The sequence below is a fragment of the Panthera onca genome, chromosome C2 (assembly GCF_046562875.1).
Source record: "Panthera onca isolate mPanOnc1 chromosome C2, mPanOnc1 haplotype 2, whole genome shotgun sequence".
Classification (NCBI taxonomy): domain Eukaryota; kingdom Metazoa; phylum Chordata; class Mammalia; order Carnivora; family Felidae; genus Panthera; species Panthera onca.
The window spans coordinates 96834874-96860274 of record NC_138347.1 but is presented as its reverse complement, the minus strand read 5'-3'; the positions used below and the strand labels follow the sequence as shown (position 1 = coordinate 96860274).

The following is a 25401-nucleotide window of genomic DNA, read 5'->3' as shown; positions in this document are numbered from 1 at the left end:
TCCGACTTCAGCTCAGGTCATGATCTCATGGTTTGCGAGTTTGAGCCCCGTGTCGGCTTCTGTGCTGACAACTCAGAGCCTGGAGCCTGCTTCCGATTCTGTGTCTCCCTCCCTCTCTCTCTGCTCCTCCCCCGCTCACACTCTGTCTCTCTCTCTCTCTCTCTCTCTCTCTCTCAAAAATAATAAACACTAAAAAATTTTTTAATAAAAAAATTTTAAAGAGACATGCCAACAAATTGCAATGGCAGATCTTATTACGATCGTAATTCAAACATAAAACTAAAAATAATGAGATAACTGGGGGAAATTGAACACTGACTTTATATTTGGTAATATTAAGGAATCATTATTTTTAAAGTGTGGTGTAGAAATTTGTGTTCTAAAGAGTCCTTTTTTCGACAGATACATACTGAGCTATTTATGAATAAAATGACATAATGTCCAGGATTTGTTTCAATAATCTGAACAAGTATAGCTGAGACAAGACTGGCCTTGTGTGATAATTACTGAAACTGAGCATATGGGGGTTTATTACACCATCCCTCTCTAGTTTTGTATACTTTGAAACTTTCCACAGTACAAAGATATTAAGAAAAAAAACAACAACTACTACCAATCCTGCAAGCACTCTTTCTTTGCCATGTTCTATTTTTCTATGAGATAAATACTCTAAAGTTGAGTACCAGTAAGACCCTGTGCACCTAGAATACATCCAGTAGTCACGTACGCTGTGTGAATGGCAGGGTGCGTGACAAAATGAAGTACCCTTTCTCCTATCTTGATAAATCAGAAATGTCTTTCCCATATTTTTTCTCCTCCACAGCTTCCCCTCTACAACTCCATTCATATTGGCATATGAACTTATTTTTCCTGCCCCGTGAGTCAGTCGACTTTGTAATGCTATTCTGTTTGAGCACAAATGGTGATATCTCTGTGAACAAAAGGTACCAGGAGAGTACAGGTGTGTGGAGTCACAAGAACAGCCCTACCTTTATCTACAATATGCAATCCTCTGTTTGTTACATGAGTTGAAATGTTATTAATAGAGTTAAGAGAGAGATATCATCAACTGCGGTTAACATTGAACTGAGTCAGGGACATCTTCCGAAATCATGGCACAGATTCATATACTCACTGTCATCCTCAGCCACTCAGGAGGGCATGCCATTTGATGACATATATTCCAATATGTATGTCAAATCATAAACTCTGAAATCTAATGGGAGCGACAGGCCTGTACATTGAGTCTTATTCCTGTGCCCTTACTCCAAGGATATGATAAGGTTTCAAGAATATAGTACATGGCATACAGGGGGAAAAATAACTAGCAGTGTAAGAGGAATTCTCCTTTCTTTTTCTTCTAATCTAGCATAAAATCCATATTGTTTTATCACTCAGTGATAGAAAGAATCAAAAGACAACTGGGTCTTACAAAACCAAATGTGTATTTCTTTCACAGACACAGAAGCCATCCCGTCAACTGTTAGGGAGGCTTCTCCACTTCTCATAGAACTTCATCCTATTTTATAGAGCTTTGCCTAGCCTTCTGGGTTCTTTGCAATTTTTGCATATTAACCTTTGGTCCTTGCCCTTTTGGGGGGGGGCAGGGGGTATTTTTTCTCAACATTTGACAGAAAAGATACAGAACAGAATAATTATCATGTCAAAAAAATTCTCTCATTTGTTGAAAGTATAAAGCAACAAAATAGGATTAAATAAAGTGGAAAATATTCGGGGAATGTAAGTTCTGCACATGAATAAATTATATAACCAAAAATACCACTTATATGGTCGACCTCAGGTTGCATAGTGACATGCTATATCCGTCTGGCTGAGCTACCAAAAAGAAAGTTCTGAGGGTTCATCCAATACCAGATAATTAGGTTTCCTTATTGTTTCCCACTGAATGTTTTTGACTGAAGGAACCAAACTGGCAGTTGGTTTTGGCATTAAGTAGAGTTGACTCAGCCTCAGTCCCAGAGCCGGTAAGAAAAGAAACTCTCTCTACCTAGGTGTCACCATGCCTTCTAGTGGGCAGTAGGAATTACATTTTAGTGTCTAATCCACCATTTTTTGTTTTATAATGCTGCCCATTATTTTTGATAGCAAAATTGAAGGAAATAATACTGAATCTCTGGCATCAGAGATACTGCTTTACGGTAATAAATACTTTCCTTACCCACAGGTATTTATTCGTTTCATTTTATTTTTTAATTTGAGCACAATTACATTTATGAGATATGCTCTGACTTTTTTATAATACGAATCTAAGTGTTACCAAACATTTATAACAGATTGATTCTCTACGTGGATTTATATTAAATGGTAAAGATGAGTTTAAAGGGTACCGAGAAAGCCCTCTTATTCCCTACAATGTTTTCCCTCTAAAAGCTAAATCTTTCCAGCCTAGAAATTTTCAAGCTTAGAAATTTATCCTTTTGACTCAGTCTCCTGAAGGAATGGGTCATCCTTGATGCTTTTTTAAGTTGTTTATCCATTAAAATCAATGACTACTGTATGAAATTCTTTCCTGTAAGAAGCCTAGACAGAGAAGAGGATGCAGGGCCATCAATGGAGGTGGAAAGGAGAGAGAAGAAGGAGAGACACTGAAGAAAGAAAGGAAATAAAATGATAAACTGAAACAGGTGGACTGTCCAAGGTAAACCATGAGTAACTCACACTCTTAAGGCCAGCTGATACACTACCATAACCATTTAAATACAGGGTTATGTTCACTTGAAGTTCTGATTATAGATTCCAAGGATCATTTCTGGATTTAAAAGCAAAGAAATGAGGGGCGCCTGGGTGGCTCAGTCGGTTGAGCCTCCGACTTCGGCTCGGGTCATGATCTCGTTGTTCGTGAGTTCAAGCCCCGCGTCAGGCTATGTGCTGACAGCTCAGAGCCTGGAGCCTGCTTCGGATTCTGTGTCTCCCTCCCTCTGCCCCTTCCCTACTCGTGCTCTGTCTCTGTCTGTCAAAAATGAACAAAAGTTAAAAAAATAAACTAAATAAAAGCAAAGAAACAAATACAATTGTTAAAATTGTTTGTAGGCCACGGCAAAAACCATTAGGTAGAAGCACGCGGAAAACCTATTAGCTGGTTCTGTATCTCTGATCAGAAGAACTATTTTATAGCATAATAATCAATGTAGTTCTCAAAGGGGAGGTTCCAGGGTGGCTGTTTGCTTTAATAGAAGTAAAAAAAAAAAAAAAAAAAAAAAAAAAAAGTTCTTGAATGAAGTTCAAAAGCCTATAAAAAGTTACCATATTGCTGATACATGATTTTCACTTTGTTAAAAGTAAGTATTAAAGAATAATTTCATTTAGATCATGTTTATTCTTTCCCTTTTGGGAAATAAAACATTTTCTTCATTGGGCATGATTTTCTTATTCTTTTATATATGTGCCGTTTAAATAGTTGAAATTAAATCCATGGGTTACACTGATCTACCAAAAGGTCATCGATCTTTCATTAAGTGTATGCCAGAATCAATCTTTTTTTTTTGGTCATCTAGGTGTTTCTGGAACCAGCTTTACTGTTTGGCACATGATTAGTTTAATTGGCATCAGTGTTGCTGCGGCATTCTTGATTCTTCCTCTAAGTCATAGTTTGTGCTGTCATGCTACGCTTTCTTTCAGTTGCCAATAATACTACTTAAATAAATATAAACATATTATTTTCCATCTAGCGTCAAAATATCTAATTCCAACTTGCTTGTAAACATTTTACAGATAAGAATTTCCAAGGAAAACTGATTTATGAACATGTCACTAACACACTTGTCAGGTTCATCCCAGTTCCAGATTTTCCATCTGCATAAATTCTGAAAATTCAGCATAACCACACTTCACTGCAGAGTAAATAAACACGTCTCGTAGTGCAACATGCCATTTCTAACCTTTGCAAATCGGGGAACACTTGGTCACATTCCTTACACTCCTGGATCGCATGTATCTCTCGGAGATCGTTCTCACTTTCGAGTTTTTGTTGGAAGTCCTCTTCCACCATCGAAAATGCTGAGTGAGGGGTGCTGCACGGGAACTTTTGGTGATCTGCTAGCTCCGCCTTGGACTCGAAGAGCTGGTCACAGTCCTCACAGCGATACTGCCGTTCTTCTGTGAAAATAATTCAGGTGTTACCAGGACTGGGCGATCAGAAGGGTCACCACAAACCGGCAGTTTTTATGGAAGACATAATGGAAGCTATTTAGTTGTTATTTCTACCACTTTGATTTTAATAGGAATTAAAACTAATACACGTACAGGACAGAGCCTAGCACGATAACGTGGTGTCTGCGGCTACAGTTTAGCCTTCTTACCAGATAACACGTTACGGCTTAAACCCTTCCTGGGTTTAACATTCACAAGACACTAAAAGTAAGAATGACCACTTACTGTGCATGATACAGTCCCTCCACCCTGTTCACGGATTATTGATATTTCTCAAAATCTGATCATGAGAAATTACATGTCATATTTTTATTCCGACTTCAGATGAAGCTATTAAAGCTCAGGGAAGTTCAGAAACCAGTCAGGGGTTATAGAGCCAAGTGGTTGTGCCAGGATTTGAACCCATCTCTGTCTCTCTCACACACGTCTCACTGTGCCATGTTACCCGGAGGGCACATGGGACACAGAGTCCCTATCTGAGTCATGCTTACACTGGTTAGCATCAGTAAACTTGGATGTTTCATTACATTCGTCATTACCACCTAATGGACACAAGATGTTTTTAGTACCCTTCTAGACTAATTTATGCTACCCTAGGGTCAGGGCTAATTGGCAGGGCCTTGTTAAACAGCCAACATATCATGAATTTGCCCTTTGCATCAGTAAGATAAATAAATGGTAATAGTGGGGACTAGAGATAACAAGGTTATAAGGTGCCAGGCAGTGATGGTATTGTTCCTATTCTTTCCATCTCAATAGCTTTTTGCCTGCTTATGAGGCTATACGATGCACAGATCACACAGACACAATCACAGAAGTCTTAAAAACAGCTCAGAATGCTGAAAAGACACCCGGGCAGCATGATACATAATCCCTGTTTTATAGAGCTACAGCCAGGACCTATGGCCAGTTTTTCATTGACTGAATGTTTTGGGGGGAATATTTTAGTCACCAACAAATGCTAAGCATTTTGCTAGGGAATGATTATATAAGAAACTCAAGGGGAAACACATGTGAACAAATAGAGTGTGATATATTTTATGACAGATGCATGCATGGGGCCTAAAGGAGCCCAGAGGAACATGTCTAATCCATCTAATCTGAAGGAGAGAGGTTCAGAAAAGGATTTGTAATGAGCAAGCATCAGCCAGGTGAAGTGGGATGAAGGAGGATGTTCCAGGCAGTGGGAACAGCGTGGACCAATGATAAAGGCCAGGAAGAACATGGCAGCTGGTGGAAAAGCAAAACTGTAGTAAAATAGGGCGAGTTGATAGGGTACATGTAGAGGAGCTAGGGGAAGTGAAGTCAGAGAAGGTAGCAGGTCCCTAGGGGCTTTGGGGGGGTCCATGCTGAGAAGGGAACTGAAAGCCGCTGAAAATCAGAAAGCCTAATTGTGATGTGAGAAGTGAAGGAGAGGTCAGAGGAGACACCACTGCTAAAATCCACATACAAGACAGGTTTCATTTCAATTAAACCAGTAACAGCGGGGCCAGAACAGTAAAGAAAGCAGTATGTAGATTTAATAGAGTGTGTCAACTTTGGACCGTAGAGGGTTAAGGAAGGTAGGGGTATTCTAAGATAAATCACCTCAGCTCTAAAGACACATTTCTCGATGACATTAACCAGGTAATGGAACCATGTAATATAATCTGTTATACTCTTCACAATATTTAAGATCTACATTTAGGATCTCACGAGCAGGCTGAACACAAACAGAATCTCCAAGCCACAGAATGGATGGGAAAGGCCTAGGGTTTACAGACAACAAGACCTCGGTTTGAAAGTTAACTACCACTCTCTAGTCATGTGATCTTGGCCAATTTACCTAGATCTAAGGTAAATTTATCTAAGTCCTTAGATAGCCTCAGTTTCTCTATCTGTATAATAAAAATGATTCCTCTCTTATAGGTTTGATCAATGTGTAAGACTAAATGAGATAATAAATGGAGAGCATATAGTATCTGGTATAGTGTGTGTGTGTGTGTGTGTGTGTGTGTGTGTGTGTGTGTGTGTGACACAATGAAAATAAAAAGCAGCTGATGGGTTCAAGGGTGTTGTGAAGGCAGGTAATTTATGAATCATAGCCCTAAAAGAAGAAGAATCACTTCCACTCAGGCTTTTAAGAATAGTAAGCTAATCACTCATATTTCTAAAAAGAATTGCTTGAAAACCTTTTTTTAGGTCTAACATTCACCAGTGAAAGTTGCCTTGCACTAGAGAAAGCTAGATTACGTTTCCTATCCTATGCCCTCATGTTTCGTCTGTCCCAGACCCCATTGGGTAAGATTCCTTATTCAGGCTTAAGCTCTACCAGGTTGGTTGAGAACACTGGGTTTCTGAGAAGAAAACAATTTCCAAAAGGTTCCCCAAACTATAACTGGTATAATCTACAAAGAGGCAGAATGCAGCTCAGCCAAAGGAAAAAAATGTTCAAGTAAAGAGCCAGCCAAGACTGGTAGCTTCCTTCGCAAAAGCTACAGAGAGCAGAGGCTGAGGTTTTCCCATCCGGAATGCCAAAGGGATGGGAGGTGGCTCCGTCCCTACCTGTCAGCTAAGCTGGGGTGAGTAACCCTTCCCAGTGGTCCTTCCAACTATAAAACATTCTAAAGACACCACTAGATTATGTTTAACCAAATCATGTTATATAAGGAGAAAGAAATAGGAAAGAGAAAGGAAAAAGTACTAAATTCTCATCCCAATGGTAACACTTCAATACGGATAGAATTATCTCTTCATCTGTCCTATACATGCAGAACTAATAATTATAATTCTTTTGATACCCCCTTCATTTGATTTAGAATAGGCCTCTGGCAAATAAAAACTTCTCTGGCTGTAAAGTTTCCTCATGTGTATTTTTCTCCTAAACCCCTTCCCCCCAGCCCTCTCCAATCTTGTCGTGCCAACTAGGATTTTACTCAAGGAGACATACTTTTTCCAGGAATAGAACATTAGATGGGAAGAAACACCCACCAGACTGATGAAAGCCCAAACTGAGCTTTCTGAAATGACTTTTGTATAGTGAAAGGATTCTCACCATAGTCTAAGGTATTGACAAAAAAGTTTCAACGGTGGGATATCTCAGTTGATATATTCAGAATTCGTTTGGCCTCCACTTGAGGGAAGACCTCTGCTTACTCAAGATTCACAGTAACATTAGCCAGATGTCAAGCCAAGAAAAGAGCCACTCAGAAGAGAAGGAGTTTTGTGAAAACTGACACTGAGGAGCCAGGAAAACTGACAAATGCCATGTGTGATGGCCCCACGCAGATGCTCCGTCACGGCGACCGGATGAGGGCGCGGAGGATGGGGGTGCGAACAGTACTAACCGTGAATATCCGGCGCCATAGTTTCATGGGGATAGTCTTCACTCTTCATGAACAGCAGGAGCTCCTCTCCTGGTGCAATGTCTGTGACTACTCTATAAAATATCTTCAAAACACCAGAAAGGGTTGGGTGGGAAGAGAGAAAGAAGTGAATATTAAGAAAGGGCAAGATATGCACTAATATCTGTACATTTTCTCATAGCATAAAAAAATATTTCCTTTTATTTTTGTCAAAAGAAGTGTGACTTCCTGTTTTATGTCCTGAAAATTGGCCTTCTGTTGACAAATGGAAAACTGTGATTCTCATGCCAGTTCACAAATCTTTTCTAAATCCTACCTCACCAATCAAATTGTCTTAAGACAAGGCTTACCGTGTTGCATACACCTCTGTGTAATGTTTAGCAAAGAACTTTCCCTTCTCTGAATTCCTCACTCTAGGGAACCACACACGTATTCACAGAGCTGAATGCGTCTGGCATTATCCAGCATAGCCTCGCTAAGGGTGGCAGGGCACAATTGCCTCCCTCAGCATGTTCTCAAAAGCAGCACCTTCTCAACAAGGTGTTTTTTAGGGAATAGGTTAGAAGGACATGACACAAAGAACCGGTCTGTAGAGCACATAGTCAAAGGAGATTATTTTGTTTTTAAAAAACTTAAATCCTCTCTCACCAATCATCAGTACTCCCAGATCCAGGACTTGACCTCATGCCTCAGCTCCTGATTCCCACTCTCTGAAAGCAGGCAGTATGCCTTTAATTGATTCATTTAGCAGGGTAGTAGGGGGAGGTGTTTATTCCCCTGCTTTCTAGAAAAATTCTGAGGAGAGAAAGAATTGAATCAATCTGTTAATGACTGACTAAACAACTGTGGGGCAAGCGTGGACCTATAATTTCCTAGAGCTGCCTACTTTTACCCCCACCTTGACCAGCTCTGTCAGCTCTGTGACCTTAGGCAAGTCATTGTCCAACTTACTTGTCCAGGCTTCAGCGTTTTTCCACTTATAAAAGCATTTAATTCACACAAAAAAATACAAATATCTAATTCATTACGTTACACACCTGAAACTAACATAATGTTATATGTCGATATCTCAATAAAAAAGCACTTAATCATGAAAATGTTTAAGGTGCTTATTCATCTTATCACAAAAATGTTCCCAGTTTTTAAATTTTATTCTAAGATTATTTGTTACATAACGACCAGATAGAGGTTGTCGAAGAAAGAATGACGTTATACAATTAACTGGTGAAAATGAGACCAATAACAGTCACACGTGCACATACACACACACACACACACACCAACAGAAGCAACAAAGACAGCAAGTAAACTAGGGTTTCGATTCTGCTGTCTCAATCCAAGGGGGAGAAAACTCACATCATACAAATTATTAAGAGAACTTATGAGAACATATTTTTAGAAGACATTGTTGGTTTCTTACAGGATATTTGATATTTCAAACTGAGAAAAATTGAGTAGGTTAATATTTTAAAAGATCAACAGAAGTGTGCATAATTTTAATTGTATTTATCTATTTGTTTATCTTCTGAAAAGCAGAGGATATCAAACGTAAGTATGTGCCTCTTTATTCCAGTAGGTGGCTCTAAAGTCCAATTGTTTATTTTTTTCTGTAAAAACATCACAGCACAAAATTGTGCTAAATTTAAAAAATAACTCAATGAGGAATGTTTTCTGTTTAGTTTCTTTCCTGTCAAAATAAAATCATCCTTTTTCATTCAACAGTAATTTAACCAGGTGAAATTGGTTTACAGAAAATAATGCCAAACATAAAATGCTGCTAGAATATGTTAGAATATAACCTAGGATGCTTTCTATCCACCCAGAGATAGACTCCAGACTATCTTAAGAAAATTATTCCGTGTTATGTGCTATTTCTACAAAAACCAGAGAATTTGCAGTTTGTATCTTATTAACCCTAGCCTTCACGTTTTCCTGTTTCTGGAAGTGCACTGAAAGGAATAGTTCTGTTCAAAAAGTTATCAGATTGAAAAAAAAATGATTGTGCATTTGCTCTTTTCCCCTAAACTTTCCAATTAAATGTCTGTAAGTACCCTATTTCATTCTGGAGTCCTATTTCCCCTTAGAAAACAATGGACTTCTCTCAACAGCTTGAATCACCTCTTTTTTTGGCATCTCTCAAAGGTTTAACTTATTAGCTTCCTTTCCAACAACATGTTGACATTTGAATTGTGACATATTAGAACTTTTCGGTGGCTTCTCGGAAATAGTGAGGTTAAAGAGACAATACCCTGCAAGACCGTAAAACAGTGCAATTGTCTCTGTTGGGGAATGCTGCTTAGACACACATGCCAGATCATTTCAAGAAAGTATCATGATATCATCATTGCTTTGTAGTCCACTATTAATCATGTCTCTTTTAATTCCATTTTAGATTTACTCAATCCAATGTGAACAGCCCAAGAAACAAAAGAAAATGATAGGTACGTTGTAACTATATATTATAAAGACAATTCTCTTTGCAGCGACATAGATCACTACTGTAATTTCCCTTTAAGTGTACAGATCGTCATGTGAAGAATATTGAGTGCATAAAAAATAAAAGACACGGAAGAGTGTTGATGTTGGCTTTATTTACTGGAGGTAAAAGGTGACATTCCAGGCCATGAAAGGCAAGGCAAAGCAGAGTGGGTTTTAACTTCAGGGTGTTCTTTTCGATTTTAAGTGAATTTTTATGGTGCTCATGAAACTGAGGTTTGAAAAGAACTGGCAAGCGCCAGACGTAATGAGGGCAGATTCTGGGCACGCTTCCTCACACAGCAATAAGAATGTGCCTCAAAGTCCCATCTACCACACCCTTACAATTCTAGAGCTTTCTTTCAAGGTGTTGCTACCACTTGCGATCCTCTTTATATCTCATCTCTTCAGATCTTAGATTCGGCAAAATTCTGCTTTTCCACCTATGATTACAATGGCCCCCAAATCTAACTTGAATACTCGAATCCAGAGCTGTCGACATCTAAAGTTAATTTATGTTCTAGCAATACTAATACACAGGCAGGCCTTTGAGAGGTGAGAGGAGTGGTTTAAACAAAAACATAATGACAATTTGTTGCCTCAAAAAAAGTGGCGTGGAGGAATGATGGAAAGGAATCTTGGAGGAATCAAGCCTTTCGAAAGTAAGATATCACATCTACACTTTTGTATTACAAAACAGGTCTTTCAGCAAATAAAAATAAAATAAATAACAGAAGTGATTTATGTAGTTTTTCCCACAGGTTTGTATCTTAAGTATTCTTGGCCATGCTCTTAAAAAATATAACCATAATGTCTTTAAACCCGGTATATTCTCAAAATCTCAGTTCTATTGCAGTCCTATGAATTATATGTCATCGGAGTTACGTACCAGAAGCAGAGATCCTACCAATATAACCTCTCTGGTTTTTGTGTTGGAGAAAAAGGGAAGGGAATCAATTACTCTGTTAAATTCCATAAAAGAAATGATCTCTTCTCCCATCAGGGGGTTTTATGGAAAAAGTTATCTGGATCCAAAATAAAAATGTCCTGGGTCTGGGATTTTGTGATGAATTCAACTCAAGTATATAAAGGGGGACCCCAAAGTCTCAAACACTTAGAAAAAGTTCAAATTGATATAAAAGGGTTGTTGATTTATTATTTTGTTGTGTCTCTCTCGGAATGCTTTATTAGAGGGAAAAATCTCAATTCCTCACAATATAAGTTGAAAGATAAGAGGAACAGGGCCTTAGAGTATAAGAAAATAGGAATATATAAAAATTCCATTCTTTTAAAAGTCATGATAAATATTTTTAAAATGTGTTAACTCCTCCAGAATTTTCTCTTTGGTAGCTAATAACAAATTCCAGAAATAAAACATGTTATGACCATGATCTAACTGTCCATACATTTGACACATTTGAAAGTTAAGGTGGTTTTTTCATTTTATCATATAAAAAATTTTAATTTCCCAATATCTTCATGGGCTCTTTTTATTTTTCCAGAAAGCTATATTTCTACCTTGGTAAGTGTGGATAAAGATCTAGATCTCTGGATGCCTCAATTTATAAGAACAAATATTTATAGTCACTATCTTAATAGATCAATTTGTATTTTTTTTATTTTTTAAGTTTGTTAAAATAACACAGTAGTGAAATTCCTGAAAATGTTTTTTAATGCTAAATCTTTCGAGTATTTAAAAATAAAACTAGAATTGCCCCAAATTACTCACTTTTACTAGTGGTAAAATTCACAATCTAAGGCATAAATATAATACCACACACGTATATAGGAATTACTCTAAACATAATTATTATACTTAATGTATTTTAATCAAACCTTGAAACCAGTTCCAAATGCCAAAAGAATATCCATTCACTTAATGTTCACAAGGCAGAGCTAGGGACAAAAGGCAGTGATGACTGGATTTGACTTAACAAATTTTAGATTTCCAAAAATATATTTTCATACAGTGTTATATATAAGTATATATGTGCCCAAGCAGATATATTTTATATGTGATGGATAAACGTGGCAAATTACACACCTTGGAGAAATTTTAAATTTGCATAAAATATGAGCAATCTCATATTTTAGGTATTAATATAAATAAATGTTTAATAGAATACACTTAATTCATGTTATATATCATGTCAGTGATATGTAATTATATGGTATATTTTATATAGTATATTGTATATAATATATGTTATATAGAGTTATATATTATATGTAGTTGGAATTGGAATTAATCATATTTTATTAAACATTTATCTTGCTTTGTTATTTAAGTCCAAGAGCACAAGCACTAAAAAGAGTATGGATGCTTATAGGCATTCCATTAGGAAAGTTAATAGGCTATAAAAGACTTTAGACGAATTCTGTTTTATACTGTCAAGGCCTGTGTTCAACCTAATCCTCCATCAAATAGACAATGCTACTATTTGTATTTGTAAATGGTAATAATATGGGTCCTTGTTTATTATCCTATAAAATAGAAAAATCTAGAATCTGTCAGACCAGACTTACAGTCTAGTTTGCTATGCTTGGATCAATTTAAAGTATTGTGCTTGTACTATTGAGACAGAAGAGAAATTCAGTGCACAGGGGGGAAAACAAAAAAAAAAGAAAACACATCATTTACTTTTAAAAAGATGAACAAGGCCTCATTGTTATGAATCCCCGTTTATTTTTCCTGGTCAAGCACTGAAGTTTTATTTATGCTTAATAGACTGCATTTGGCATGTCTAAAAATGACACAAGTGTGAATTATGAATGACCTTCAACCTATTCAGGAAGTTGTAATAATTGAAATAATAGAGAAATATACTCCCTACAGAATCTGTACTGAGAGACAACTTTTTCAGACTATTGCTGTCCTTCTCACTTTGAAGTTGACAGTTGATTTCTTCCTCTTCCAGTTCCCAAAATTTACCCCGAATGCTTTATTTTCTATAACTTCATGCAATTTACCAGTCAGAAGACTAGAAAAAGCTGAATGGAACTTTAACATTTGGAAGGTAGGTAGGAGGGGAGGAGGTGACAGTTTGTGTATCTGAACAAAGTCAACATTAGATATGAACACATCTGTCAGCCTTGGTGCTGCAGAGAGGTCACATCAGGTCCACAAAGACAAAGTGTGCATATGGGCTGGCTTTAGAAAACACAGTCTGGACCCCTGATCTACCCATAGTAATGTGGGAAACTGCAATGTTCAGGAGGACAGGAGTAAAGCCAAGTTTTTAGTCTCTATAAGAAGGACTCTTATCATACTTTCTCGGCCATATTGGTAAGAGATAACAAGAAGTGTCTTCGGGAGACAAAGAAATTGATGACAGAATGGAAAGACACTTGTCCAACAGAATAGATCCTTTATCATGGCCAAGTTCTACCAAAGCAAACCAACCATAGTTTCCTTAATTTGTCCAAAGAGATAGTATACTATATTTGTCTTTAGGATGACAGTCTAAAGACTAAAAGATATTTTCAGAAATATAAGGTACTATCTCCCTATATCGAAAAATATGTATCCACTGGTTATTTTCAGGACAAAAATATTGTTGGAGGAGAAGCTTCCCCCCCCCCACTTTTATCTCTTTGTTGATAACATGAAGAGAAATCCAGGTATAATTTATTGGAATGACACATAACAGAGAACTGACCGTTGGTTTTAGTTTGTATAAGTAGAACAAATGATAAAGATCCACCTGCTATTATATCTGGAGCCTACAGTGTACCCAGCCTGGAAGTCTTGCAAATTTCAGTTAAATGACCTCTAAGGATCACTCTACAGACTCCACAAGAAATATCCACTAGCCACCTGTCTTTAATGTGGCCATTTCATCCGATTCTATGAAAACTGGTCATTCTGCATGATTTCACAATGCCTGGGAAGAGTTCCATCACTACATGATGAGGAAGCTAAAGATCATCTTTGGGTTTTTTTTACTAGGCTGGAGGCTTTTCTTGTGTCTTTGACCAACATGTTTTCCTCCTTGATAGACTGTAATGCACTCTGATGACTATCTTTTTGGCATCATTCCAGAAACAGCAGAGTCTCGTATGGATGTGATGTTTTGAGATCTTCCTGAATGAAAGGCGTTGTATACATGCAAACACTAGTTACTCAAAATGTGCACAGAATACTGAAGGTCATCCACTTATTGAACTTCTGTGATTTGTTACTCTTCACAAAATTCCTAGTCTGCGTGGTGCTATGGCTGTCTTGTGTCCTGAGTGTCATTACACAAGGGAAACTTTTTCTGGGTGGAGGGAGGGCAGTGCTGTTTGTTTTATCATGTGAATATCAAATGGAAAACTATGTCTGAGACAGTTTCATCTTCGGGTGAAGGAAGTAACTTATCAGCCAGACAACATCCCCACCCCCCTAAGTCAGCTTAGGCACCGTTCACAAGGCCAGTCTCTGGGTATTGCCAGCTGGCATTCATCTTAAAACAGCAGAGCATAACTTTGGTATAAAAGTGGAACTTGACTTAAAAGGAAAGCAAAGAAAATGCCCAAAGCCAATAATAATTTTAACATCAAAAGAGGTCATAGAAAATGTGGACAGAAATCCTTGTAAAGGAAGAACAAATTAACAAATTACCTGACAGTTGATGCAAACATTTTTAAAAAGTGGAAAGAGGCGAACAAATTACATTTTACTTTTTACATAGCTGGTCTTCCCTGCTTTTTTTGCACAAATTACATTAATTGAATAATTCAGGAAAACATTTTTTTCTCAGTAAAAAGCCAAAGAAAATAACTTGATAATTGAGCCCATAATAAGCTTGCAGTTATAGTACTGTTCTAGTGTCACAGCCGTCTGATTGAACCATTGACGTGGACGTAAGGAGAGGAAAAGTGGGTGTGCCAATTCAGCCATGATCGTCCTGGAAGCAGTTAAAACTTTATAAGGTAAAGCACAAACGAGAACAATGCCTGTTCCAACTGAAAACACTGTAGAATCTTGCTGCCGTTCATTAACCACAAGAGAGCTGGCAGAATCTCCTAAGTGAATGCTGACCTTGATTTCTCTGAGGGGCGCTCGTTCTATATCTTATTTCTTCAAAATATACATCAGGCATTGGATAATCTCTTATTGACACATTTCTTTTTACTCAAAGTGAACAGCAGACTTCTCTTATTCTACTTACTAAATACCAGCTGTCAAGGGCCTGTTTAAAAATGAAAGGACTTATCACCTTGTGTAAATGACAAGATTAATAATGTCTTGGGTTTCTGAGAACTTTATTCCAGTTATAGACCATGTTAAGGGAAGGCCAGGAGTTTGAATGAAACCGTGTTCCTTTCCATGACGCAGAATACATACACACGTATAAAATGTTACCCCAAAGCACACACCCAGCTCATTCTAATTATCATGAGTGGAAAGGCAGGTCTTAAGTCTAAAAAGTCAACTTACACAACTTGTGCCTTGGTGACCTGTCTGATTACAACCAATATGGTTTCACCATGAGGTAGAAGAGGAAAACCTGTGTCCAAAGAGCTATTGCATAAGTGCCTCAAATTTATGAACATATCATAGATGACAACTGGCCTTGTTTGAGGTGGATAGGGGGTCTATGGGTCATCTTGTCTTTGATCAAGGTGAAAATACCGAAATGTGGAGGTCTGAGGAAACTTCTTAAAGGATGGAGGGAAAGGCAGGAGTGGGTGGGACCAAATCTAAAGCAATGTGCTACACTCACCCAGCAGAATGGTCTGTAAAGATATCTACAAGACATCAAAGGAAAGGACATCAAAATATCCAGAATAAAAAAGAAAGAAAGAAAACCTAAGCAAGCCGTCTAGATGTTTGCTTCTTTAACATTAGACACATGGGTGAGTCTAGATGTAAATGAAACTCAAAGTAATTAACTGTTTTCATGCTTCCTCTACATATTTGGTCCTCCTGAGGACCTATTCTGGAAAGAGCTGTCATTATCCAACTCTCTGCTTTTGCTCCTGCCCTGCTCTACCTCTCAGTGCCAGTTCTTGCTCCTGAAAACAACCAGGGACAATTTCAGACTGTTAAAATGTAAAAATATCGAAGCATTGTCTGTCTCAATAAAAATATGCGGCTAAATGCTGTACCACAACAGTGTGGCTATGTAACATTGTACAGAAACTTTAAGGAATATGGGGAAAATAATTAGGATTTCAAGGATAAAGAACCTTTGATATTATAATGGATCTTCTATTTTATGACCTGAATGTGTTCAGAGCTTAATTTACTAGTGTCTTTGGTGTGGCCTTCTTCTACAAAGATAAATTACTATAGTTAATATAATATTTTCAGGGAGCTGGTAAAGGATATCAGCCAGAAGCTGCAGCTAGTTAGAAATTATGATTAAACGCTCATGCCAGTATTTCCGAACTCCTATCTCCAAAAGCATCACTGCAGTAATTTTGAAAACATGAAGAGACATCTAAAAACAACAAACGTGAGTCTTTCTAGGAAGCAGTAAGAAAGAAAACTGCCACAAAGCTCACTCTGGCCTGGAAAAAAAAACCTGAAATAAAATAATTCACAGAAATCTACTGGAGAATTTAAATTTAAAAATTAAAATCCCCTCAAATAAAATGCTTGCACAGAGGTATTAGAAAAATGTTAATCAAACAGCCAGATGAACCAGATTACATCCTTTTCCAACTTTACTTGAAAATCAAAATCCATGCTGTTTCTAAGTACTTGTTCACCCCCAAACAAACCAAATATGGGTTTTATTCAGTACACGTTTTGACTGTCTCACTATCATCAACTGTATTATCATCTTAGCAAGAACATTTATTCACTTTTATACCACTCCTCTACATCATTATAAAACTGATCCACATTGATTAAGTTTGGTCTTTAATGTCAGAATTTCTAAAAATATCTACCTTCCCAAAAATAAACTATAATTTCTACACCCTTGTTTTGTTCTGGGCCATCTTTTCCCTTCTTTGTTAGATATAATAATTATTACAATGACCAGGCTACAGTGGAAAGATCCATCTGACATTCTTCCTCTTTATAGTCCAAGAGTTAATACCTGTCGTGGTATTAAAATTCGTTTTCTAAACTTGCGTTCTATCTCAGAATTGGAGTGAAGAGAAACACCTTTTTGTTTTGTTTTGTTTTGTTTTTTACAATTTCTCGAGAGCGCTTCATTTACTTTTGTGTTGTGCAGGTGAGCTGTTGTTTGTGTTTAATAATTGCCCCTGATCCAGAGTCCCTCTCTTTATGGACATTAAATATATCTCACACAATGGGAGTGTTCTTATGTGATGAGTTGTGCTTGCTCACCACTTGTCAGCTCTTACTCCTCATGGAAAAGAGAGCGAAAAAACAGACCTACAGAATCTCTTTAGTCAGCTCTTTTTTTCATTGTACCTAGTCCAGCATTCACATTTCAAAGCTGTCTGAAATTGCAGTCTTAATTAACTTTTAGAACTATGCATACAAGCTTACAGATGAATACGTTTATAACATATGCATACATTATCTGAGTGTCTGTTCTCTTTTGTCTTGTCAACTGGGCTAAGCAGGATTGTATGCATACATTGCCTATCACACAAATCTGACTTTTACCTCTCACTTTCCTGTCTCCTTGTTTATGGGTGAACTTACTTGACCATGTAATGTCAATTTCACAATGATGTTATTTGATATGCACTCTGTTACCATCTTAGATGTCTGCCAGTACAACACATATACTTAAAATGAGTGCTTACAGCAATAATAGGTGTGTGTCTAATATTGACCTTTTATGCTTTTCCTGATTAACTATTTTCCCTGATTCTTCCATTAAAATACGTAAACATGCTATTCATTATATGCTGGTATGAAACCAGCATATTTTCTTTGGAAAGCAATATACCTCAAACATATACCTCAAAAGTAACTGTGTTAAAATTATAAATGCCTACCTTAATAAGCAAGCTAATTCAGAGTCAGCGATAGAAAAATAGTTTTGCTTTTTCAATGTAATTAACATTCCCAATGACGAGTGTATTTACCGTAAAATATTAGACACCTAAATATTAAATGAAAAATGTATTGGCCAAGAGTCCCATTCTTACCATCCTTTCACTGATCCTACAACAGTCTGATCTGTCCAATGAGACAGCTCTTATTGTCAGTAAATATGAATAGCAAATAATTATTATGATATAAATACATTATTTCATCTTACAGCTCTCTTTTGAGGTCCATCAACTCCTTTATTTTAAGAAACATAGCATGAAAAATTCATTCATTTATATAACACCTATGTATTTCCCACATCTACAAATAGTGTGCGCTCAAAAAGTGTTGTTGATGTGACAGTAACTCATATGACGGACTTAGGATATTTTCTGCTCTCAAGCAATAGCTAATTTAATAATGTTTTCATTTGTCAATAATGCCTCTTGTTTTCTTACAGCAAAGACAAAAAAACCCATTGATTGGTTTATTATTTTTGATATATGTTGAAGATTTTTAAATGATTCCCATTTAAACCTAATTTTACAATTTACTACCTCATACAGTTTAGTCAGTAAAAATTATCTGGTAGCTGGTAAAATGCCAAAGAATAATCTCATAATGATGATTGAAACAGAGTCTTTGACCATATGACGCTAGCATTACTTAACAGCTTTCAATTGGAAACATCTAATTTAAACTTTTCTTTTCCTTGGTGGTGATTTTCACAGTAAATTTGCCAAACAACCATTTTAATATGGTCTTTGAAACATATTTAATTTAGGTAACCATTGGGTTAAAAGAAATAAATGATGGGTAACATAATTAAATTCTAACCCAGTAGTGTTTATAAAACAAAAAATTAACAGGCTAAACCTCTCGTTGTTTCAGGTATTGTCATACAAAGTTACAAGATTCATAACCTAACTTTATTGAGTGCAAAATATGCTTCATGATATTTTCATGATCTTATTTCATAGCTATTGTTATTACAGTTAACCTCACTACATGGGCCTCCATAAAGCAATTTCCAGCAGTGATATTTTTCTACTTTTCACATACACACAAAAAAAGAAGTATTTTGATTAATCTAAAAGTGTTTCTCATTTGTAATCAGGCAAGTCAATATAAAATGCATAGTCAGGTAAGTCCACATATAGATCATCCATATATATATCTACCTACTACTTCAAGTAAGATCTATATAATATTTCAAGTGTATCACTTCCATTTTCTGCACAAATTCATAAAGTGTTATTGAGTACCTCAATACTTTCTATGAATGTTTCCCTATTATGATGGTAAAGAAAAAAAGGTAAAGAACATCTAGCAATAAATAGTGCTCAGTGTTTAAATCATCCAATCACATTCAGAAAACTAGAACATTTATGAAGTTTACTGTTACAAAGTGAGTAAACCACCCAAAAAAGTAGCACTGGAAGAAAGCAGTGCTGCAAATAACTTTATTCTGCATCTTACTTATATTTGTACATTACCTTTCACCCTATCAACAAACAGGCCACAAGGGTCTACTGCAACTCACTGTTATTTTTATTCTTCAGGCTTCACTGATACTTTAGTGCTCTCAAAGAAAAGACAAGAAAATCTTTACAACGTACCTGATCATTTATCTGGCATGCAACGAGGTTGTGCTGATCATAACAGCCAGCGAACCTGATGTACTTGAGCCAGCTTCCTACATCTGGTTGACTAGCATCTACGCAGAACTTCACATTGCAAAACTCATCTAAGATCTGGAAGGAAGAAGATGAGAACAATCAGTTTCCATATCAGTTCATTCATTAGAATAGTTAATTGCTTGAAAATATTTTACTCGTGTGTAGTCCTCCTTTAAATCCTTTTTTAAAAAGTCAGACAGCATGCATATTAATAAAGGAGGTATGATAATAAATTATCTTAGAAGCAGCAATGTACTGTTTTTTAAAAGAACAAAGCGATTGTAAATTATTGCAAAAACTGATCAATTGATTTCAAAAAACGCTTGTTTCCTTGTTATGCATGAATGAGTGCTATTGACTTAGTTCTATTCAATGTGATTTTTATTAAAAAATAATATTGAATAGTACATATTAACATAATATTTCTAAACTAAGTTGTCAATGTTCAAGGTTCAGATTGTCTTCCCATGAAAGTGTATACTTTCACATTTTTGTCCTTTAAATTCATTCAATTAAAAAAACTTTAAATATTATTAAATTCCTTTTCACTCTGCATTTCACTACCATGAAACAACTAAATCATACCCTGAATTGAAAAAGATAATAAAATTTGTCTCATAGATGTTTCTGACAAAACTTAAGAAAAACAAATGAAAACAAACGATTGATACACACTCATGCAAAATATGGCAACCTAACACATGTCAATGCATGTTTCAATTTTATGTTTAGTAAGCAAAATAACAAAATTGGCTTGTGAACAAGTAAAAATATATATAATAATACTGTAACAAATTGCCATCATTAAATATGTTTGTGTATTGTTATTTTTCATATGATATTACATTTGGCCTATCCTGAATATTAATCATTACTTAGGACACCTATTAAACAAAAATCTAAATGGGAAACATCTATTTTTGAGGTTTTGCATACTTAAACAAAACTATTCTGATTCACTAGCAGCAATAATGTTTTAAACATCAATATTAAAAGCTGCAGAGTCGTTGACCTAATGGGGAGTAACTAGAAAGGCTGGTAATGTTAATGTCAATCAGTTAATGCAAACTTGAGGAAGTTTCCTATCACAGACTAAATAAGACACTCTAGAACAAAAAAATCATTAAATAACTCCCAGAGAACCTTGCTGTATCCACACCTATCTAAAAGTAAAAACTAAACTCTTGGGTCCATAGACCAAAAGCAATCTTGCATAGAATTCAGGTATTCACCTAGTTGCAGATTCAACTCATTAACTCACCACAAACTTCAAGAAGAAGCCCAGGGCTCTGAGAGCTCTAGTTAAGAGGCATTATGAATAAGCCTTTGGCCATGAGGCAATTAAAGGGCAATAAGTAGCCCCACAATTTAAAAAAGAAAAATCAAAACAGAAGATAGGGATAGTAATTGCTACACACACGTACACACACACACACACACACACACACACACACATCTTTTTCAAGACACCTCTTCACACTAACAACAACAGAAAGTTTACATTAAATACCCTCTCTAGTGAGAAAGACCGATTTTAACAATCTCTTATTTTTTAAATTACAAACTTTAACTTGTTTTCTTCAACTCTCAACGCTGAGTAACTCAAATGGCAACTTGAGATCCCCCTCCCAGATGTCTACGAGAAGCATAAATAACAATAGCAATACACATTTTAAAATAGTAAAAAGTTGGTGTTTTTGTTTTGTTAGTTTTTTTGGCTTGTTTGGTTTCTGGTATTTGTTTTCTTGACTAGCAAAAACAAAAAGGCAGTTCTACTGACACAGGAGAGAAATATTTAATGAAGGAAATAGAGTGAAGTCAGTGAAATGCAACACCAGTTCCATTTCATATTTGCAGAAAGAGGTGGAAAACTTGTTAATTTCAAAGTCAAGCATCATCTATCCCCTTAGCTTTCCAGCATTCCCTTTTGCGGGGGGCAGGGAGTTAAGTATTGCATATACTGCACATAAAAATTCTAGGTGTAATTTTATTCCGTGTTAACATTATTGCCATTGCCACTGTCAACAGTGAAATTAATTTAAAAACAGGTTCATTCCCAAAGAATGTCTTTTTACATATATGTTACATGATTATTCAAATATTTCATCAACATATTAACTTTCTTACTCTCAATATTCTTGCCCCAAGACAAAAGCTGAACTTTCTCCAGAAACGTTTCCCCCCCTGGGTGAATTATTCACTTTTGATTTGCTAGCAGAACTGCATTTGTCTCCCAAATGTCTTAATCGTCTCGGAAATCTCGAATAAAATAAAGTAACAACACATCTTCTGTCATTTCATCTAACACACTGCTGTGTTTTTAAAGGCTGTCAAGTTCCAAAGATAGCTTAAAAAAAAAAAAAAAGAATTCCCTTTAGGTGGACTTTAGAGAAAGGCCCTTTCAAAAACCAACAGCAAAAGGAAAGAAAAAAAAAAAAATCCCTACATTCTAGCCAAAGGGTCCGAATGTGACTTTCTCGCGAAGCAGCACACGATGTTGGACAGCAAAGCTGTTACTTGGCAAGGTGGAACTCGGCCGAAAGCGGCTCCAAAGTCGCGTGGCCGGTGCCAGGAATTCAGATTTTGGCAACCCCACCTTCTGCGTCCCTGATACCGACGGACAGACACACGGAGGGAGGGGAAGTAGGAGACGAGCAAGAGGGAAAAAAGGCCGACAGCCGGGAGAGAGACCCACCGAAGGCCGGACGACCCACCCCGGAGACGCGTCCAGACCGCACCGTCAGGAGGAACAAGGAAATCGCCAGTCTCAGCAACGTAGATAAGCAGCAGGGCTCCGCGAGACTGCGGGCAAGTAGGAGAAGAAGGCTGGGGGGGCGGGGGGTGCCCCGGAGAAGGGGTGCCAAGGCAGAAAAGTGTCCGAAGTTACAAACTATGCACATCGCCAAGACTTTTTTTTTTTAAGTGCGTTCTCTTACCTTAAGATTTCTATGGCCTCAACTCAGCAATAAAAGGCAATCACAGAAGAATTAAAACAAACAAAATAAAATAATCAGCAGCCCCCAGCTTTCCTGCACGAAAATCCTTTCAAACGATCCCGAACCACATTTCGGGATGTTTAAAAAAAAAAAAAAAGAAAAAAAAAAAGAAAAGAAAGAAAAAGGAAAAAAGAAAGCCTCGCGTCTGGATTTCCGAATAGGTCTCTGATAACTTTGTCCGTTTCTAGGATCTGCTCGCCAGGACCACGCGTTTCAGATTTATTGTCCGCCAACAGTGTATTTTTAAGACCAGAAATGAAGTCTCCTTTCGTCTGGGTGACCCGGGTTTGGTGTGTTTTGGCTTTTTTTTCCCCCTTCCTAAATGAGCTCGGAGCTATTCCTTCTGGTTCACATCACCTCCCTCTTTTCTCACTTTCTCTTGCTCTTATCAGCCCGATGTGTAATGAAAGTTATCTGAAACCCACTAAAACTTCTTCCACTTCTCTCTCCCAGTTCCAGGGGGGGGTGGGGGGGACAGGCAGGAGGGGCAGAGTTTGAAAAGGTGGGGGGCCTGGGGAGGCGAGGGGAGCTCTAGCCCTCTTTCAGATCCTCCGTAGCGCCTTCCCCAGTCCTAGACCCTCACGGGATCGTCCCCTTTCGCAACTCCAAGCGCAGCCGCCGGGTTTCTATTTCATGAACTGTCTCTTTAAAGAAGATCTGCTCGGCCATCCAGAAAGAACCCGGGGCGAGGGAGAAAGGGAGCTATCTCCCGCCGCCCAGAGTGTCGGAAGCCAGACGGGGCTCCTCTTTCAGTAAATTTTTAAAGTGACAGCAGCCTCCTCTGGCGGGAGAGGTCACAAAAAGGTCGCCAAGACCCAAGTCCTATAGGGACAGACTGATTATGGATACACCATCCCCCTTAAGCATGTAGATTTCTCCGGGTAAACAACCAATGGGGAGATCTCGCCAGACAGGATTTCTTTCCCTAGGGAAATATCCTCTGTTTAGGTGTCCTGAAAGCACAAGTGTAAGTGTGTGTGTGTGCGTGCGTGTGTGTGTTGGAGGTGGGGGATGGGAGTGATCCGGTGGAGAAGTGCTTTGGGGGGGTGTGAGGGTGTGTGCACCAAGCCTGGGGGTGGGGCGCTGGAGGGGGCGAGAATGAGAATGGGGTTTAGGGTGAAGAGACACTGGCTCATGCTAAACCTCATAATTAGTTTAGAAATTCTCAGAAAACAACAGCCTAACAGTGAAAGTTGACATGTCCATTTCCAGTTTTCTGCTAAGCATCTTTTTAAATGATTATTATTGAAATTCATGCTCTGTTCTCTATTATTATAGTTAGGTCAGCTGAAGAGCATGCTACTTTTTCAAATCATGTTTGTCTTAAAAGAAGTAATTTCAAAATCTGAAACATGTTTTGCCAATAACCTGCCCAAATAGCGTATTAAGGTCTTGGAGAGATTGACAATTGTCTGGTGAGTTTTTGCCATATTCTGTAATACGTTAATTAAAACACCATTAACGACCAAAAGTGGAATTAAGCAGTTTGACAACTCAGGTTATTTTTAAAGTTTTAACATTATAAATACTGCTTTGGGGGATCAGTACTGTACGGTGATTAATAACTTTCTAATATAAATGGTCACTTTTTATCAAAACATTTCAGAAACAGCACCGGAAGAAGGAATATAGGAATGCGTGACAAAATAAAAGAGTCTACGGATTTACCTATAGCCAACCTTTGAAATTTTAGTAAAACCCAACGGTTAAATGGAAATAATTTTTTTTATCACAAAATTCCATTCATAAAAACAAATGAACAAATCCAACTTCTCAACTCAACAATGGAAAGTTAAGCAAAGTAAGCCGGTCCAGGGACCCTTGAGGGGGAGGGGCGGAGGGAAAGGCTATGGAAAGCGTGCTTATGTTGAACTTTATCAGCGAACGGGGACAACGCCAAGTCCCCTTTTTGTTTTCTCCAAGTGCAAATAGACGTGTAAATCTAGTAGATGTATATTTCCCCAAAATGCTGATTTAAAAAACAAAAATAGTAACAAAAGGGAGGGATGTGGGAGAGAGAAAATGACAAGAGGTGGTGACTAATTCGTTTCGGTGGCCTGTTATCTGTGACATTGAACTGTTATTTCAGATAATGGCCATTGTTTGAGGAAAAATCGCACAGCAGTGGTAGGTAGGACAGGAAAAATCCTTTGTAAATAACCTAAAACCCGGTCAGATATTCCCATAGAGTTCGGCGCTTGAGAACCTTTAAGAGCCCCCGGTTTGCTGCCATTGATTTCCTGCCCTTCCTCAACTTGCCCATTGTCGGAGCCCTTTTTTTTTTTTTTTTTTTTTTTTTTTTTAATTTAGCCATAAATTGGACCGGCTCGAGCTATGAGCTGTTCTATTTTCTTCCTGTCAGGATGAGGGATTTGTTTTATGATGCATTGTGTATTAAATACAAGTAATCTGGGGAACCGATTGCTTCAGACAGTGCGGCCTGATCAGGGGGTCTGAGAGCTGAGCGCCCCAATCCCCCGCCCCAGCCCCGCGGCCCCCGCCACCTTGCCCTTTACAAAGCGGCTCTGAAAAGGAGGAAATGTCGGTGGATAAACAAAAGGTCGGGTAGAATCTGTGGCACGTTCTGGCTAAATTAGGATTTCGTGGAAAGGGCCTCGGAGTTTTTTCCCTTATATTGGGTTCGGGTGGGGGAGGCGGGGCGACTTTCAAGGTCTGGGTACTTGCAGATGTGGCTGAGGCCGGTAGATGGCGTTGCACCCCGAACTAAGGCGCTGCGGCTGCGGCTTCAACCACCCAGGTGAACCCCTGCCTTCCGCCGGGCGCCGGCC

General features: G+C 37.7%; 1 protein-coding gene across 12 annotated transcripts in view; it reads right to left on the bottom strand.

The window, feature by feature from the left end:
- MECOM (MDS1 and EVI1 complex locus) overlaps positions 1–25401 on the bottom strand; it is a 558007-nt gene that overhangs the window by 39989 nt on the left and 492617 nt on the right. For 9 of the 12 annotated variants that reach the window (XM_060639164.2, XM_060639159.2, XM_060639161.2 and 6 more), the window contains 3 exons: positions 19557–19691; positions 7497–7599; positions 3900–4116 (listed from right to left, as the gene is read on the bottom strand). In XM_060639164.2, the coding sequence (XP_060495147.2) occupies positions 3900–4116; positions 7497–7599; positions 19557–19691 (455 nt within the window). Of the gene's footprint in view, positions 1–3899; positions 4117–7496; positions 7600–19556; positions 19692–22062; positions 22247–22311; positions 22529–22552; positions 23472–25401 lie in introns of those variants that run through there. The other 3 variants (XM_060639168.3, XM_060639169.2, XM_060639170.2) reach the window with 3 other exon arrangements.